The following is a 19,293-nucleotide window of genomic DNA, read 5'->3' as shown; positions in this document are numbered from 1 at the left end:
TATTAGTTTGTGTACATTTCTCACACATGAGCTTTCCAAAGTGTCTTACATTTAATCCTCATTGCTGTTTTCTACTAGAGTGCCCCTGGGCTTTCCAGCTATTCTATTGTATCATTTCAAAGTAGAAATAATTTTTTGTTTCCAATATTTATGCCAATTATTTGACTTTCTGTCTACTGTCTTACTGCAATGGCTAGAACTACCAAAACAATGCTTAATAATAGTGACAATCATGTAAATGATGACAGGAAGTATTAGTCTGGTTTCTGATATAATGGAAATGGCTTTAGCATTTCATCATTTAGTATATGATGTTTGCTTTCTGGTTTTTGGCAAACTATAAGAGCTTAAGTTTCTGTTTATTTCAATGTTATTAGTTTTTTAAAACGAGAAATGGCTATTTATAAATGTACATTTTGCTTCCAATGGGACAATAATCTGAGGTTTCCTTTAATAATGAATATATTCATAGAACTCAGGTGAAATTAACTCTACTTGGTAATTATATAATTTTTCTTTTTGATAGCTTACTGGGTTAGATGTGCTTTAAGTTATAGTTATTTGCAACTACAGTATTTTATTTAGTAAAATTGGCTTATTTTCTTTTTGGAGTTTCTGTTAGATTTCTATCTTAAGGTTTTGAAAGTTTATAACATTAATATACTTAATGTTAAATTTTAATAGTTTGAGGCTGCACTGTCCAATAGTAGCTAGTAGTCACATGGGGCTATTTAAATATTAATTAAAATAAAAAACACTTAATTCTTCACACTAGCCACATTCAATTGCTCAATTGCTACCATACTGAATAACATATATGTCATACCCAAGACAGAGAAAAATCTCTACCTCTTTCTCAGCTTTAAAATACTAAGTTTTTTTCAATTCCTGTTGTTAGTGCTATTGAAGTTACTCAAGTCAAGACTTCCACATATGTCCTTGAAGAACTAAGAAAATATTCCTAAAGCAAACCATTCTTCACTCATCTGAAACAAGGAGGAATAATCATACAAATAAAACATTTTTTATGCAATAGTAAAGAAACAAGTCCTTTAATTTACTGGCTACAAAGCTATCTTTATACAGTAAGCCATGCATAACACTCATACCAAAAATAAATAAATAAATAAAACCTCTTATGCAACAAACATCCCTGAAACATGACAGATCCTTCATTAAGTTTCAAGCTCCTTTTCATTCACTTCTAAGACATTTTGATATTTATGGGCAAATTTGACCTCTGGTTTTATTATAAATGACAGTAATACTGAAAAAAAAAAAAAAAGCAAGCTGATATTCTAGTGACTTTATTTCAAACTGAGAAAGGTTAAAATCTAAAAGAATTTGTTTAGGAAGCAAGAATATTTTTAAATTCTCTTACTAAACTCTGATGTATTGCCATCAAATAAGCCAATTATGGAAAATTAGAAGAATACCTGCAGAGCAAACCCATATCATTTGTTAAAAGCAGACAAAGTACCAGCATATCTTAAGGAAGAGCCTTTTATGTTTTCAGATTATCTCTATTAGAAAGTTTCTTCTTAAACTTCAAAATATTGTTTTTAAATAAACAAAACTCTCCCTGTTGTTTAATTTTTTACATTGAAAATTTGCGTCCAAATCATTTATAAGAACAGTCAACAAAATATTTTCCTTCTTTAAAATTTTTAATCACAACTGCTGTAGGAAATGATTCATTATCTATTTAAACTCACAAATAAAGCTTTATGTTCATTTTAATTAAAATTGCCATTTATTACAAGTGTTTAAAATCTGAAATTCAAGCCTCTTTTCTAGACAACTGATTCACATTTCACAATATTTCTTCATTTGAAAGGATGCTTTAAAACATTACCTGCCCTGAAGGAATATACTTTTAATATTCCTTTCATAATTCTTCATTCTCAAAAATTCAGCTATTATTGATAAGGATATCAAAGTTGACAAGACTATGTCAGATGTCAAAAATTATTGGTTCAGTATTTTAAATCTATTAACTACAAAGGTCTACCTCCATGAAAAAACCAAAGTTCCTAATTTTAATCTTTGTTTCTTCTCAATCACAATAATGTACACCACATACAATTCCATTTGTATTGGTTAAGGGAGGGAAATTGGGTTGGGAGCAAATGAAATATTACCTAACAAACAGTAAACGAAACACTAGCTCTTGTGTGAAATCTTGGGAAGATTTTTATTTTCATTGAAATCTTAATTTACCTTTCATTTTCAAGTTAATCTGCTTATCTCCTTAAGAAGTGCGTTTGTGTCAAATCAGAATCATTCCTTTTCGCACTGCTTTCTCTCTTAATGAACAGTAACCTGATTTCTATTGTTCTGCCTGGTTAACGCATGCTTCCTCTCTGGGCCCCTGTTTACCTCAAGGTGGAGGGGCACTGCTCTACAAGGGTGTCCATCTTGGGAGGGAAATGAAGTAGTTCACCTATATCATGATTTAAGTTGTCTGCAGGAAAAATGTTATGTGGCTCTTTAGTCCTTCAAGATGATCAGGGGACACAGTATTATAGATTTGATGTAACCTTCCCCGTTTCTGAAAGACAGTTAACAAAATTCAGTCTTTCAAATGTATGTCGCCTACTCTGCACCAGACACTACATACTAGGGAAGAATACAAAGATCTGAGATATGGTATCTGCAGTCTCCAAGGACATTTACAAATAACTAACATGCACCAGGAAATTATAAGTATTCCAAGAGCTGTGAGTTCAGGAAAGATTACATTCAGCTACAACTGGAGCTGGGGAAAGAGAAGAGTTCAGTGATAACTTCATAAAGGATTGCAAACATAGGACAGGGCAGGGACTATTGGCAAGGGGAAAGCAGGGAAAGAAGAACTACAAGCCTCAAGAGTATGTTATAACTTCTCTAGGGCACAGAGCATACTGCAAAAAAGGCTTTGACTTTAGTCAAGATATTTATAATCAAACATGTTAAACTTAATGCACCAATGTTTTACTTCTGAAATCAATCATTCAGTCTAACCACAAGAAATTAGTGTACAAGGAAAATTAATAAATTGAAGTAAAATTACTAACGGGCACTAGGAAACAACACATGCACACACTCCACACAGAAATAGGAAATCTGTTTGTTTCTTCATCACAGTGAAGTGTGGGAGGAATGTTAATTTAAACTACATCTTCATCAATTTACAACTATCACAGATTCCTTTTAGGCCATCAGTGTAATGCTACAGGGTGATTCCCTAGCATTTTATTCTAAAACCCACAAGTGAGCCGATAATGTGACCAGCTGCAGCTCCCTTCCTGAATTCAGCAGCTCTGGGTGTCCACACACTTGCAGCTCTGTACAACTTCACACAAAAGCCTGGCAATCAGCCAAGAAGACTCCATCATAGTGTATACTCCCCAAGGTTCAAGATTTTCCATTTAATTCCAATTCCACCATGAAACGACATATACTTTAGCAGACTATAGTGAAATAAAACCAATTCAATTCCTATTTCTAGTTAATAAAATATGCCCATAAATTGTAATGTATAAAGATATTAAAATATATAATCTACATTTTTAAAGGGCCTTGAATATAATTCCACTCCATTAAGATAATTCTTAAAATTTTCTTTAAGAGTTAGTTTCCTCAGAATCTTACCAACAGCAAGAAAACAATGGCAAACTTGTTATAGCACAAAGCGATTTAATTGTATTTCCAAAGTCCTCCATTAAGCAATTCACTCACATTGCTAACTGAAAATCAAGAATCAATGTTCTCAGTATCTGGTACTATAGGATGATGTGACCCATGACAATGTGAGACAGATATTTCAAGAATTACATTAATTTCTGTTGTCTAAAGCAGAAATACAAACACACAGAAACACACACTTCTGCAAATTACGTAGCTGCATCACTCTAGTATGTAAGTTTCCTGAGGGAAAGGGGGGAAAAAAAAACCTGAGGGAAAGGGGAATGCAAACGCTTTAACTGCCTGGCTAACACTTAACTTTGGTAGGAGTGTTTCACAACAGCAAATAACAATAAACTGAGCACTAACCTTTGTGTGAAAATCTTGGGAAGATTTTCATTTTTACTGAAATCTTCACCTACCTCTAGCTTCTCTCTCTCCAGGTCTGGAAACCTTCCACACAAAGGATCACTAAAAACAGTAGTGATCTGAATGCATAACCCTTAAGATGTCTATTCAATAGCCAAAATTTAACGGTGTTGAACCTGTAAAAATGTAAAAGACCCTTTGGGAGGCCGAGGCAGGCGGGTCACGAGGTCAAGAGATCGAGACCATCCTGGCTAACACGGTGAAACCCTGTCTCTACTAAAAATACAAAAAAATTAGCCGGGAGTGGTGGCGGGCGCCTGTAGTCCCAGCTACTCAGGAGGCTGAGGCAGGAGAATGGCTTGAACCTGGGAGGCGGAGCTTGCAGTGAGCCGAGATCGGCCACTGCACTCCAGTCTGGGCGACAGAGCAAGACTCTGTTTCAAAAAAAAAAAGTAAAAGACCTGGCAAACCACTGACCCTTTCTTCTTCCTTTTGATGGGCACCTTCCTATGATACAATTATCGACTAAGGACAATGTGGAAAGGATTCTCACACCATTTCAGTAGAAAGTAAATTAAAATTGTTATCTGGACTTCTCTAAATCCCCATTAATGCCTTCATGTAACATTCAAGGGCTGTCTGGCAATAAAAAATATCTCCAAAGTCATCTTTTAAATGGCTTATATCCCCCGCTTTAACGTCAACAACGTTTTGAATCAAGGGAAAGCTGATTAAAACAAGAATTGTTCATCATAATTTACTAGTCACAGAAAGAAATTTGCTTCACACCAAAGTTAAAACTGCAAAATATACTTTCTGAGCATAACCAAATGGATATGGATCATTAAGCATCGCTCACAACCTAAATAACCTAGTTCTAAGTAGTCACAAAAATAGATACCTACTTTGTCATTTACATGAAACAGACATGAATATTATATTACAAAGAGGGAACAGAACCCGCTGCCAACCTCTTTTTAAAGGATACTAAAAAAAAAAAAAAAAAAAAAAAAAAAAATAGCCCCGGGAGCGGTGGCTCATACCTGTTAATCCCAGCACTTTGGGAGGCCGAGGCAGGCGGATCACCTGAGGTCAGGAGTATGAGACCAACCTGACCAACATGGTGAAACTCTGTCTCTACTAAAAATACAAAATTAGCTGGGCATGGTGGCACATGCCTGTAATCTCAGCTACTCGGGAGGCTGAGGCAGGAGAGTTGCTTGAACCAGGGAGGCAGAGATTGAGGTAAGCCGATATTGTGCCACTGCACTCCAGCCTGGGCAGCAAGAGCGAAACTCCGTCTCAAAAAAAAGAAAAAAACAGCCTGGAAAGCTATGTACCAAATTCTTGACATTCACCTTTGGGGGAGTAGAAGAGGAGCGTGGAACTGCACTGGGAGAAGGGAGACTGTCAGAACAATTTTTTTTTAAACAAAGCAGTTAAAATGTTTAAGATTATATGACAAAAATGTTAACTGGACAGGGGACAGGAGGCACATGGGTTTGTTTGTTGAGTTCTTCTGAACATGGGTTATCACATTATTCTTCAATTTAAAATAACACAAGAAAAAGAAATTATAATAACAACAAAGAAATAGATCTATTTCCCTGAAGCTAGGATGGATGAGGAACAGGAGGTGGGAGAGAAGAGGAGGCAGAGAAGAGGCGGCCTAGAAGTTGAAAGGAACAAAGCAAAGTAAAATCTGAATGAATAAAGATAAGCGTTCCCAATGGCTCCAGTCCTCTGTGAATCCTAATAGTTCTAAAAGGAGGTAACAGCAGTAGTAACTGGCTTAGAGACTGAGGGAAGGGAGGGGAGGAGAGCACACTTGCACACAGTAAGAAATCTCATTTCCAGAAAATGTTAACTTACCAGTATGTACTGTAGCTACTGCAATCCATACATACTGTGTGCTGAGCTTTATCTTGCTTTTCTGATTTCTTATGGTTGGTTAAGGGTACTTGTGCATCTTCATAATGTTTTTTTGCATGGCCATTCACATACCTTACAAAAACCAAATGAAAATTTACTTTAAATATTGCTTTGGAAATTAAAGGAGTAGGAAATGATAAAATTAAATATTAATCAAATCAAAATAAGAAAGAAATCCTATAACAGCAGTCAGTCATGTAGTGATTTCTTATACTGAATATTTAAAATACTTTTTTTTTTTTTTTTTTTTTTGAGACGGAGTCTCGCTCTGTCGCCCAGGCCAGAGTGCAGTGGCGCGATCTTGGCTCACAGCAAGCTCCACCTCCTTGGTTCACACCATTCTCCTGCCTCAGCCTCCTGAGTAGCTGAGACTACAGGCGCCCACCACCACACCCAGCTAATTTTCTTTTTTGTATTTTTAATAGAGATGGGGTTTCATCGTGTTAGCCAGGATGGTCTTGATCTCCTGACCTCATGATCCACCCGCCTATGCTCCTTTTTTGCAACCAAATACTATAGTCAACTTTTAATTATATACAAGAGTAGGCCCAGGCAAGGAAAGGCATAATCTATGCAAATCGGTTTCAATACCATGGATATTATTTATAAACTCCTTTGCTGCTGCTTTCACTATAGCTTTTTTTTTTTTTCTCTCAGACCACTAACCCCCAACTTGGGATATTATCAAAGACAAGCTCTGTTAAGTAAACTACTCAGCCACTTCCCACAGGGCCATAGACTCTGCTCAAGTTGCTGCTTAACATAAAGTGTGAGAGTCAGAGAAACAGGACAATGTTCCATCTCTCACCAATATAGCTTCCAGTCTTTTATCTGAATGCCTGAATAATCAGCTCCTCTCATATGGAAACATGTTTGTTTAGAAATAATCCAAACAAAACAAAAATCACCTTAAGCTTACAAAAACTGCTATTTCTCTACATGGACAAAGTTAATCAAAAGTTGATTATGTTCATAAAAATTGTGTAACACATTCCAACTCAGATTTAATATTACAGCAGGCACAATGAAACTGAAATAAGGCTCCATATGCACATGGTGTACACCCAAATTCATCTACACCTTCATCTAGAGACTGCACAATTCTGTCACTGACCACCAACGTGAAGACCCTTAAGCAACATTTCCCAGTTCCTAGAAAGCTGCCAATGTGTGGAAGGCAAGGCCTACTTGAAAACTCAGTCAAAACAAATGTTAGTTAAATGGTACCAAAATAAACAGATGCAGAGAGTTAGATGACATTTGCATCATGAGGCACCTTAACTGCACCAGGAACAACACTTACCTTGGAGAAAGTAGGAGAGTTACGGGAACTGGGAAGGATCAACTTCAAACCTAGCCCCTCTACCCAGGAAAACTGGGCACATTCAAGGCACTATTAACCTCAACTCGGAATGTGATCATGTTCTTTCTCCATTTTTTCCCTGTACTTTACACTTTTGCATATACCTGAGTCCTCTGTTCATAAAACTGTACTAAAATGAATTTTAGAGTCAAATAATGATTAAGAGGATAAGCGCAAAAACTAGACTGCCTGGGTTCAAAATTAGGCTTTATCACATCCTGGCCATGAGAGCTTGGATGAATTATTTAACCTCTCTGTACTTGTTTTCTCATTTGTAAAATGGACGTAATAGTACTTTGTGTCTCATGGGTTGTTAGGTGATTACATAATCCATAGTTCATAACAAATGAATGTTAGCAATCATTTTATTAGCATTCTTCTTTCTATGCTTAACTACTACTCACTCAGAATCCAAACAACCAATTGCTTAGCAGGCGGGCACATTTAGCACATATTTCAAGATAACATGTAACTGTATAGGTCAAGAAACACTATTTAATAAAACGTAAGGCCGGGTGCAGTGGCTCACGCCTGTAATCTCAGCCCTTTGGGAGGCTAAGGCAGGCAGATCACTTGAGGTCAGGAGTTTGAAACTTGCCTGGCCAACATGGCGAAACCCCATCTCTACTAAAAATACAAAAATTAGCCATGGTTGGTGGCACATGTCTGTAATCCCACTACTTGGGAGGCTGAGGCATGAGAATCACTTGAACCCAGGAGGCAGAGGTTGCAGTGAGCCGAGCTCACCCCACTCCACTCCAGCCTGGGTGACAGAGTGAGACTCTGTCCCATAAATAAATAAATACATAAAAATAAAAGGTAAACTCTAAGATATCATATAGGTTCAATACTTAATCATCTTAATCACCTATTCTTATTGTATATATTTATAATACTAAACCATGAAAAACAACAGTAATTCATTGCTACAGTAATAATACTGAATAAGCACATTACCACTTGCACATTTTTGAGAACTCGTCATCTTTACGTAGTCCATATAGTTTGTTTAACCACAACGCTGTAGTTTCTAAATGTACTAGATGTTTAAATAGTTCTGGTGCATATCAGAGATAAACTAAGAAGTATTAATACTGATATTAAGATTAGCAATGTTTTGCCTAATACCTGAATACATTAGTCAAAGAGGTTAACAGTTTTGTATAAACTAGCTAACAGGAAATTAAATATTTCCCTCATCTAGTTTTGGATTTTAACTAGACATTTTGGTCTACAGCACAAGAGGAAAAATTTCACTACACATATGTCACAAATTTCTAATAACAATCACAAAAATTTGAAAAATAACTTCAATGGGATGGGGTCATGAAGACCAGCAGAATTTATAACCCATATATGCTACTGATAAACTATGTTTCCTAGTGGGAAGAATATTCACTTTATGATTTCCCTAAAGACAAGCAGTCTAAAATTACCAAAAAATCAATAAATTTAGCAATCAACAGCTGGGATTACATGATAAAAGAATATTAACCAATCAGCTATGTAAAATGGAGATCCAAATTCAGGCTATTCTGAATTTTCTGTTTAATCTACTTTATCACATTTCTCCAAAACTATGTCAAATTTCTAAATTTAAGCTTGTTTGCAATTGGCAACAGTCCACCTGCAGAGGCTAGAAATTTTTCCATTTATTTTTCCAAAACCTATTTTAGTTTGTTGTTTAAGAACATTAATCTCTAATTTTTGAGTTTGTCAGGTCTTTTGATTGGCACATGACCATCAAGATTTAGGTTGTAGAGCACTACGAGACTTCTGGAGAACAGAACTACATAAATTTTATTGCATTATAATTCTCACCTCTCAAAATCTAGGAGAGGAATCTGTCTCTTCAACTGCAGAATTTAAGTGCTTCTACTTTTCTTCTTTTTTTAAAAAAAGTTATCTGTACAAAGTATTTTCAGGTTCCCCAAATCCTAGAGATTTCAAAACCACAACAGCCACAATTAAGAAATGCAGTTAACATTTTCCAAAGGTACTCTTAAGTGCACATGGAAAAAATACTCAATTCCAGGACTCAAAATGCGAAAAATCAAAACTTCACTGAACAAAGAAAGATGCTGTCTTCATGCAATGAGGATTTAAAAATAACAATGGGGAAATATTCTGGATAAATACAATATAGATTTCAGCCTATGGGACTCAGTATGATTTCTCATTTCCTTACTGCTAAGGTATTAACTTCTAAATTAAATTCAAAGTAGATTTTCTAAGCTAGAAGAGCAGCGGAAATAAATGTGCTGCTACCAGGCAAAAAACCACAGACAATATTTACTTGAGTTTGTGCTAGAAGAGTTACTATTTAAATAATATTATTTTGAGGCCAAGAACTGGGAAGAAATGCTCAGGTTTAAACTGGGGTGGGGTGAGGTAGAAGATGTTGTTCATAGAAAGTAGTATTTTAATGGAACAATGAAACATTTGGTATATCTTAGGAATTAATAATGAACTCCACAATGAGATCATTTTCAAAAGGAATTCGTTTATCTGTAAATATTTTAAGGGTTTTTTTCTTTCGCAGAAGAATGATACCATACCTGGGATTTGATTCAAAAGTCAGTAGAGGTGGGGATGGGGTAGGTAATAGGTGAAAAAAGATTGCCACGTGTTGATAATTGCTGGGTGAATGCGACATGGGGTTCAATTATACCATCTCTATGTTTGTGTGTGCTTAAATTTTACCCTAATAAAAGGTTTAAACCATTAGGTAAATTTGTACTTCAAGAATTCCCTTAGCTCATCTTTCCACTCAAATATTACTAGCAGATTGTCAAACTAATTCTTTTGAGTATCAATATGAAGAGCTTTTCTCCCCTACATGTTTTCCCCAGTTGTATCACAGAACAAAGGGATTCAACTGGAGAAGGAAGCCCTACAGAGAATTATGCATTATGATTAACAACGGTACTAAATCCAAATCAATAAAACTCTGACATAAAGCTTAAACACAAATTTTAAAAAGCAAATAGGGCAGTGAAGTAATAAGTATGTCACCTACCTTCCACAGTGAACACTTGAACAAGTCAAACAGACCCAAGGGCTTTTGTTGGACCGGCACACTAATAAAAAGAAAAATACACAATATACCAATTGTATCATGTTATTTCCCAATTTCTCCCCCATTTTCCTGTGATTAAGTTATAAATTCCATGGCTATGTGGGAATGCTGAAGTTGCAAATCCGTGCTTTGTGAATGCATTTACACAAAATGGCTGCCTAATTAAGTTATACTGAAAAGAATTTAAATGCATGTCCACAACAGCAGCTCATTTTAATTGCTGACTCAACTCAAATAGCTTAACCACGTTAAACACATATACACTTGTCTCCTTTATTATTTATTCCCTTTCGCTACAGTCTCTGACAAGTTAACGACAGTCTATTTTCCTGTTAAAAAACATTTTTTTAAGTCTAGTCATTTAATCACATGTCTTTGCCATGTGGGTCATATACCACTACAAATGACAATTCTTTCAGTTTATTTACTAAGAGGCACAACATAAGGTTACAATTAGGAAATCTAAGCCTAGTTTTCCCAAAGTAATTCTTAGTTGCATAAAATATATGACAACTGCACATAATTCTTGCTGATGGTATAATCAAGACATTAATGATTTTAGCTGATGTATTATAGTGGTGGGGAAGGCAAGAAGGTATGGAAATGAAATACTGATTAAAATTTTGCTTGCTGTCTACTCATTCATTTTTTAATAAGTCTTATATAAGTAACAATGATATTTAAAAGGGAGGGATATCAAAATCACCTGGAAAGCTTTTTGAAAACGCCTATGTTCTACTCAAGGTTATCTACATTGGCGTGGGGAAGGAAGTACAAAGAACATGTATATTGTGCGCAAAGTAGCTTCCCAGGTGACTTCCTAATACAACCCCTTGGGAGCCACCAGTCAGCCTCCTAGAGGCATGGGAGGAGCACTGCAGCACAACCACACAAGATCATAGTAACCACCTAGCACATTGTAGATGCTCAATAAATATTTGTGGAAGAGAAAGTTTAAATTTCTCAGTTTAGGATATCCATCTCTTCCAAGATCTGATCTCTACCTACATTTCTCTTGCCCAATCCCATATCACAACAGGACTTTCTCACTGTTAAAAAAAAAAAAATTAACCAAAACTGGAAATAAGGTGAATGGAGAACTGTAAGCCCTTTCAACGTATACTGAAACACTGTTTAATAGCTCCTCCCAAAGATAGTTAATTATAGTACCACTGACCTGTTTACTTGACTAGGACCCAAATTCTATGAAATTACAGGTAATAGAGTTTTTAAATAATTTCTGTCCAGCAGACTCCAAAGGTTACAATTATACTACCCTGTAGGATATTAACCAGTTTTGTATCTAACCTAGCAATTTTATTTCAACATTTTTTTCTTCACTGTCTATACACACTCAGTTCCCAAATACTCTTGGAGCCAGCTTTACCATCTTACTACTGGTTCCCTCATTAATGAGTTAAATAAATCTTTGACTATGTTCATCCCATATTTGTATGAGAGGAGGGGACAGGAGGTGAGAATAGGAGAGCATAGTGATTACTGCCTGAGGGACTCTACAGTTTGGCCAGCACAGAACTTTAGTTTTGAACATGAAAGCTTTGAGTGGTGAAATCCCCTCCTAGTTGCCAAAGGCCTTCCCTTTTCTTAGTGCATTCACATATTTACATTCACTATCAGGGCCATCCTTGAAGGCACTGAAGGCATTTTTTACTCAACTGGGTCTAATTTTGTTACATGTGCACGTAAACCACATGACAGAAAGGTGTGGAAGAATACCTACCAAACTGCTGAAACAACTCTGTTAGGCAGGTACTTGGGAAGACTTATTGTGAGGGAGACTGCTGGCTTTTTATTTGTACTCCCCTATGGTGTTTGCCTTACAGCAATGAGAATATGATGTTTTTACAGTTTGAAGAGAAAGCCCAATAAAATGTATCTTACAAAATAAAAAGTAAACTAGTACACAGCTTACTTGAACAGCTATTCATGGTTTGAGGTATGATTTGGAGTACTGAGATGTTATGAATATTAATATTTTCTTTCTCCAGTAAAGCTTTTTTGTCTTAGTAAATATTAAGAACTTTGGGGCCAGGTGCACTGGTACGTGCCTGTAGTCCCAACACTTTGGGAGGCCAAGGCAGGCAGACTGCTTGAGTCCAGGAGTTCGAGACCAGCTTTGGCAAAATGGTGAAACCCCATCTCTACAAAAAATACAAAAATTAGCCGGGTGTGGTGGCACGTGCCTACAGTCTCAGCCACGTGGGAGGATCAATTGAGCCCAGGAAGGTGAAGCTGCAGTGAGCCATGATTGCACTACTGCACTCTAGTTTGGGTGACAGAGCAAACTGTGCCTCAGAAAAAAAAAAAAAAAAAAAAAAAAAAAAGATGGATGTAAGGAATGAAGGAAGGAAGGAATGGAGGGAAGGCGGAAGGGAAGGAATGGAGGGAAGGCGGAAGGAAAGGAAGGGAGGGAGGCAGGGAGGGAGGGAAGGAAGGATGACTGTAACTCAAATCTGGGAGAAAAAAACTCTTATAGGTTAATATTATCCTGAAATAATTATGTTACAATAGTAAGTTTAGGCCCAAGGTAGTGTTTTTGTTTTGTTTTGAGAAAGGGTCTCACTCTGTCGCCCAGGCTGGAGTGTAGTGGCATGATCACAGCTCACTACAACCTCTGCCTCCCAGGCTCAATTGATCCTCCCACCTCAGCCTCCAGAGTAGCAGGGACTACAGGCATCTGCCACCATGCCTGGCTAATTTTCTGTTTTTCATTTTGGTAGAGACAGGGTCTCACTATATTGCCTAGACTGGTCTTGAATCCCTTAGCTCAAGCAATCCTCCCTGCCTCAGCCTCCCAAAGTGCCCAGATTATAGGTATGAGCCTCTGCACCTGGCCTAGGCCCAAGTTTTTACCTACCCAGGATATTTTTTTAATTATGGAGGATTTTTGTCCCTCCTTTGTACGAGGAAAAAGAAATCTAGAGCAGAATCCCTGTGACTTTGCTTTGGGTATGTTTCCTACCAAGTGTTCCTTTCTTCCTCACTTTAGGGTTGTAAACCTACACACAGTACACACAATTTGGTGATCTCCTTTTCCCCACTTAAGGCGCATGAACACATTTCTTCATGTTACTGCATTTAGAAGAGCGCATTATAAAGCTAGTCTTATAATATCAGCTATCTCACAAGGCTTTAATTTTTTTTAAATTTCTCAATTCAGTAACACATTTTAAAAAACCAAAAAACTCTAAGACTGAGGGGGCCAACAGAATGGGAAGTAACTGTTTAACTGGTATAGAGTTTATTTTGGGGTTATGAAAATGTTTCGGAACTAGATAGAGATGGTAGTTGTAAAACAATTGTGGATGTACTAAACGCCACTGAATTCTTCACTTTAAGATGGTTAATTTTATGTTATGTGAATTGTGCATCAATTAGACAGACAGATACATAAGGATAAGGAGAGAAAGTAAAAGGGAATAAAGTATTGACTTCCAAAATCGTTGGAAACAAGTGACTGTGGACTGTGCCTTTTAATATATCTCAAAAAAAAAAAAGAAAACAAAAAAACCACTTTACTACCTGCCAAGTGTGGTGGTGATTGCATCTGTAGTCCCAGCTACTTGGGAGGCTGAGGCAGAAGAATCACTTGAGCCTAGAGTTCGAGGCCAGCCTGGGCAACATACAGTACTCTTTGAGGGCATAATACAGTCACACCAGATAAACATTTGAAGGCTAGAAAGATACAGAGGATAGGGTATTATGAGGGATTCTGAAGCCAATAAATGGCATTGCTTTGGGGAATATTCACTGTTTATACATGCTTCATCCAAATTAAGAACCTTTAATGTACCCAGGACAAATATAAAATAGAATGAAAAACACTGGCTTTAAATTAAACTCTCAATTATTGTTAAGAAGAGAACAGGTAATTGTACAAATAAAAGAATACTACAGATAATCTTAAAACCATTTATTTTAATCACCTTTAGGGGGACTATCTTATTATAAAAGGTAGTTTCAATTTATAGATAGATGAGATTCAAAAGTTTACCTGCAGGATAAACACATTTCCCATGGAAACAGTATTAAAGGTTTCCAGGGTTGTCTGTAAAGCCCTAAATGAAACATAATATAGCTGAAATACTCATATACACACACATACTTATGCCCACACAATAAAACCACACAGTAATAAAAATATTTTTAGGCTCTGAATATAGTACCTATTCAGCAAAACATAAAAATGTTAAACCAAAGTGTTTATTTTTTTAATCTTAAATGCTGGTACATGAGAGAAAGGGTGATAAGGACAGACACTTGTGAAGGCTCAAAAGTTAAATCTGGGAATTTATAAGGGCTCTTTAATATATCCAATTACACTTCAAGGTGATGTCAGGGAAAAGGAAGCCATGCAATTTATTTCTCACACTTGGCCATAGCAGCGTGACTGGGAGTCTCATAAGTGAAACTCATCTTTTACTCAGATTGTAAAATTTCCTCAAACCAAGACACCCTGGCCTCCAGCAAATTTCTTCGGTTTACTTCGATTCTTCCAACCCTGACTGCAGTGTCTCACTTCTCAGTCCAGAGGCTGGCACTAACTAGGCTCCTTTCACTGCCTCCTCTTCAGCTACAGCTTCAGAATCTTCCTCTGTCCCTGTTCTCACCTCAGCCTGAAGCTCTTCAAGTTGGCAGGAGGGCCCCTTTGCATGGAGGAGATGAGGAAGCTCTATCCTCTCCTGAGCTAGAGGCATTCTCCAGAAGGTAGAAGCTATCACATATGCTGGGCCATGGAGAGGGCGGGAAGAGCCCCAGCCTCTAAAACATGGCTCAGACTCAAGTCTTCCTCCTAAAACCGCCTAAACATTTAACTCTCCTGAAAACCAGATGAGAACCGAAGGCACACAAAGGCATCTAAGTGACCTAGATGCCAAAAGTGGTTTAGTCCATGCTATACTTCCAAAAGGAAGGGCAGATGGCCCTTTATCAAGAGAGACCGGAGCAGAAACCAGGGAGTTCTGTGCCTATAGAGGCCTAATTAATCCATGCATCTTTTCAGGTTGTGTTCACAAGAAAAGGAGTTCTTAAAACAAAAGCACATCCACACTGAATATGTTATTTCTACATAGCCATTGATCTTCAATATCCTGTTAGTATGCATACAGAGAATCTCATAATAGAGGATATTTGATATTCGAGGCTTACCAACAAGTCTGGAATTCTAAATTTTTGGACAAAACATCATACATGACCGCTTATGACACAACTTCATCACTGTCTCTACACAGAATAGTTTAAGCACATGGCACTGACAGGTAAGCCATTTATAGTGCATCCATTATTCACCAGCTGTTTCAATTGGGAGAGAAGTCTCTTTCTTCTCAAGAATTCAGAAAGATGAGGATCAGATGACCGGGATTCTAGCTCTGGCTCTACCATTACTAGCTACAGAAGAGAGAACATCACTACCATTCTGGGTCTATTTCCTTAGTGTAAAATGAAGAGGAGGTGAGGATCACGTTCCCTCTAAATTATAAAATTATTCAAAGAACATTCTGGGCACAGTGGCTCACACCTGTAATCCCAGTACTTTGGGAGGCCAAGGTGGGAGGATTGCTTGAGCCCAGGAGTTCAAGACCAGCCTGGGCAACACAGGGAAACCCCATATCTACTAAAAATAAAAAAAGATTAGGCAGGCATGGTGGTGCACACCTGTGGTCCCTGCTGCTCTGGAGGCTGAGGCGGGAGAATCCCGTGAGCCCAGGAAGTCAAGGCTGCAGTGAGCCGAGATCACACCACTGCACTCCAGCCTGGGCGACAAAGCAAGACCCTGTCTCAAAGTAAAATAATTTAAAGAACATAAGGACTGGCAAAAGTTAGATGAAACAATCATATCATCCTCCCCCATAAATAAAATCCTTCCAACTCTAATTTCTGCCTAAGTCTCTTAAAAGGCTTAACAAAAAGATTAACTGCTAATGTAGTATAATTTTCTAAACCAATGGTTTTCAAGTTTTTTCTTGCCTCCCATCATCCCTGAGACACAAACACATTGCCCATCAGTAACAGCAACTCACTGCAACAAGGGCGTGGGAAGTACATGGAATCGCTGTTCAAGACATTACAGACAAACATGCTGCTACAACAGTGAAACTCAAAAACCACCCCCCTACACAATTTTTAAAGTGCAACACTCTAAAAATATTAGCAACCCATAAGGAAACATCTAGGATATGTTTTTTAAGCAAGTTCATTTTCATTTAGTTAACATTTATATAGTACATACTGTGTGCTATATACAGGCGCTAATTAATCTTCTACAATCCAATGAGGTACAGACCATTATTTGGTCTGTTTTACAGAAAAGGAAAGTGAGGCACAGAGAAGTAATGTAACTTGCTAAATTACTAAGCGATAGGGCTGGAAATTAAACTCACAGAGTGTTTCAAGGCACTGACTGCTGCAAAGCAGTCATCCAGGAAAGTAAAACTTTTGTTTTAAAAAGATAACATGCTATGTGTTTCTGAGTCTATGTATGTATTACATACCTGCATATAAATTTTTTAAAGACTGGAAGTAGCTGTTATCAGCTATGTAAAAGGAATGACATGGGGATAGGAGCCACTACACTGTTAAAAGTTTTTCAAACAGAATTATTTCTTTTATAATAAAAATTAAATTTAAAGTGTTTTAAATTTAAAGATACTGGTATTATAAAGTCCTAATAAAATGAACTTATTCTAAATTTTCAAGCATGAGTGGAAAGTTAAATCAAAATCCAAGATTACAGCTCTATGGATTTGTAAAATTATAATCAATGAAAATTTTGAAATTTTGCAGCAGTTATTAAAACACACACATACATCGTGAAAGTATCAATAGTAAAAGTGTTATTCCTCTTAAAACTGGAGGATAGGGCAGTAGCACCATAAAAATTCTATAAACATTCCAGTACATATAAGTAAAAATATATTCCAGATGGACCTAACTTACCTTCCAAATGAAACATTTTTAGATGCTTAAAAGCAAGACATAAAATCTTCTGTACACTATAAATCCTCTCTGAACTGCATGTTCACAAGCCTACTCTATGCTGAAATTTCAGAAGTCTCTTCTATCTATAACTTGAGTCCCTTGAAATTATTAGGGAGAGGAGTTAGTGAAGTCACAAAAAGAGAGGAAGAACTGAGCCATAATGTAATCCAGAAAAGAAGGAATCAAGCTACATGAAGCAACTGCCAAGGTGCCCAAGCAGCCCGAGTGCAGCCAAAATCAGTGTCTGATGTCTCCCCAGCCCCAACAATGCTGCTCATGCTGAGAGAGGATAGTTAGGTTCCCAGGGAACAGGGCAACAGGAGGTACTTAGGGCCAAAGGGGTGACCAATACAGAGCTTGGGAAGCCAACCAGAGGTCCTGATACTGGGGAGGAGACCAGGCATGAGCACCAAATCCAAAGTGGTCAGAAGTGGCCACCTGGGACTCAAGGCCAAGATCACAGAACCAAGACTTCAGGTCCAAGGCAGGAAAGATAAAATTACGAAGCAAAGTTTATCTTGGTTGCCTTTCCACTTTCCCATGAAAAATTTTTCCACTTTCCTCCTTCTGGAGGCTCTCTTTTGCCTCTATCCCTTTCTTATTCCTGACAACTAGTCTCTTCTGAATCATTATGTAAGTAGGCTTACATTTGCCGGTAAAGTCAGTTCAGCATTTCTTGTAACAACCCTCTCCTTTTTGCTTAATGGCCTTGTGGTAGATTAAAGATGGCCACAAATTCTTTGACATTCTTCCCATGGAGAGACAGGGTCTATGTCCTCATTCTCCGAATCTGGGCAGGCTCTGTGACTGCCCCGGCACACTGAATATGGCAGAAGTGATTCTATGTCAACCTGCAACTCCAGGCCTTATGAAATGCACATCTCCCTCTTGCTATTGCTTGAAATGCTTGCTCTTGGGAAAGCCAGCCGCCATGTAAGAAGTCTAATTACCCAGAGACCAACATGCTGAGAGAAGCCCAAACCATGTGCAGGGAGACTGGGGAGATTATGACACCACTGGGGGACAGAGAGACACCACGGAGCACAGAGGTACCAGACAGGTGAGTTAAGAAGACTCCAGAACATCCTCCTCCAAAGTGTCTTCTTAACACACATGTCTGGTAACTCTGTGAGCCCACGTTCTCCACCTGATGCAATCCCAGCCAAGTTCTTCCTGAATTCTTGGCCCACAAAATTATAAGCAAAATGAAATGGTTGCTTTAGGCTTCTAGGATGTATGGCTGTTTGTTATGCAGCAACAGATAACCAGACCACCACTTACAGAGGGAGCAGTATCAGTGATGCAGCATCATCCACACCCACCAAACAACTCACTGGAATGACTGACCTGTTGTTTAGGAAAAGTGAGGATGGAAAAGAAACTTCAAAAGGTTTTACCCAGTAGGATTCAAAGCTATCCAACGACCACACTACTCCCTCTACAACAGAAGTAGTGAGAGTAAAGACTTGATATTTATCTTCAACTAAGCTGCTACTGTCCTTTGGACTAAATCTTTGTGTATCACATCAATATTTTAATAACTCAAATCTAGATGTGCCACCTCTATCTCAGGACAACCTAATTCTTGAGCACAAACATCATTCCTAACAATAACACAGTAACAAGTAATTTTAAAACCTTCAAATTTTCAAAAACACTATTTCCATAGAAATCCCAAATTCTAGGTAAAGATCCTTAAGAAAGTGCCACAAACAGTGGCAGAAATTCCTTTTGTCTTCATTAAAAGGCACAAAGCCTTATCCTTCCTTCCTTTTGCTTCTTTGGATTATGTTACTTAATAAGCATTCTAGGAAACCCCAGGCTTTACTGAAGGTTGAACTTGGAAAAATGCTTCTAAATAATTATAAGAGTTGAGAACACTACT

At 37.5% G+C, this 19,293-nt stretch overlaps 1 protein-coding gene across 9 annotated transcripts in view; it reads right to left on the bottom strand.

The window, feature by feature from the left end:
* USP3 (ubiquitin specific peptidase 3) overlaps positions 1 to 19,293 on the bottom strand; it is an 89,990-nt gene that overhangs the window by 49,417 nt on the left and 21,280 nt on the right. For 2 of the 9 annotated variants that reach the window (XM_063716686.1, XM_063716685.1), the window contains exons 2-5: positions 16,086 to 16,203; positions 13,953 to 14,105; positions 10,350 to 10,410; positions 5,908 to 6,039 (exon numbers count right to left, since the gene is read on the bottom strand). In XM_063716686.1, coding sequence (XP_063572756.1) covers positions 5,908 to 6,039; positions 10,350 to 10,410; positions 13,953 to 13,977 — 218 coding nt within the window. In that variant the 5' untranslated portion in view covers positions 13,978 to 14,105; positions 16,086 to 16,203. Of the gene's footprint in view, positions 1 to 5,907; positions 6,040 to 9,151; positions 9,268 to 10,349; positions 10,411 to 13,952; positions 14,106 to 16,085; positions 16,998 to 19,293 lie in introns of those variants that run through there. The other 7 variants (XM_024232967.3, XM_054532768.2, XM_024232968.3 and 4 more) reach the window with 6 other exon arrangements.

Source organism: Pongo abelii, chromosome 16 (assembly GCF_028885655.2).
Source record: "Pongo abelii isolate AG06213 chromosome 16, NHGRI_mPonAbe1-v2.0_pri, whole genome shotgun sequence".
In the NCBI taxonomy this organism is placed as follows: Eukaryota; Metazoa; Chordata; class Mammalia; order Primates; family Hominidae; genus Pongo; species Pongo abelii.
This window is presented reverse-complemented; position numbering and strand designations above follow the sequence as displayed.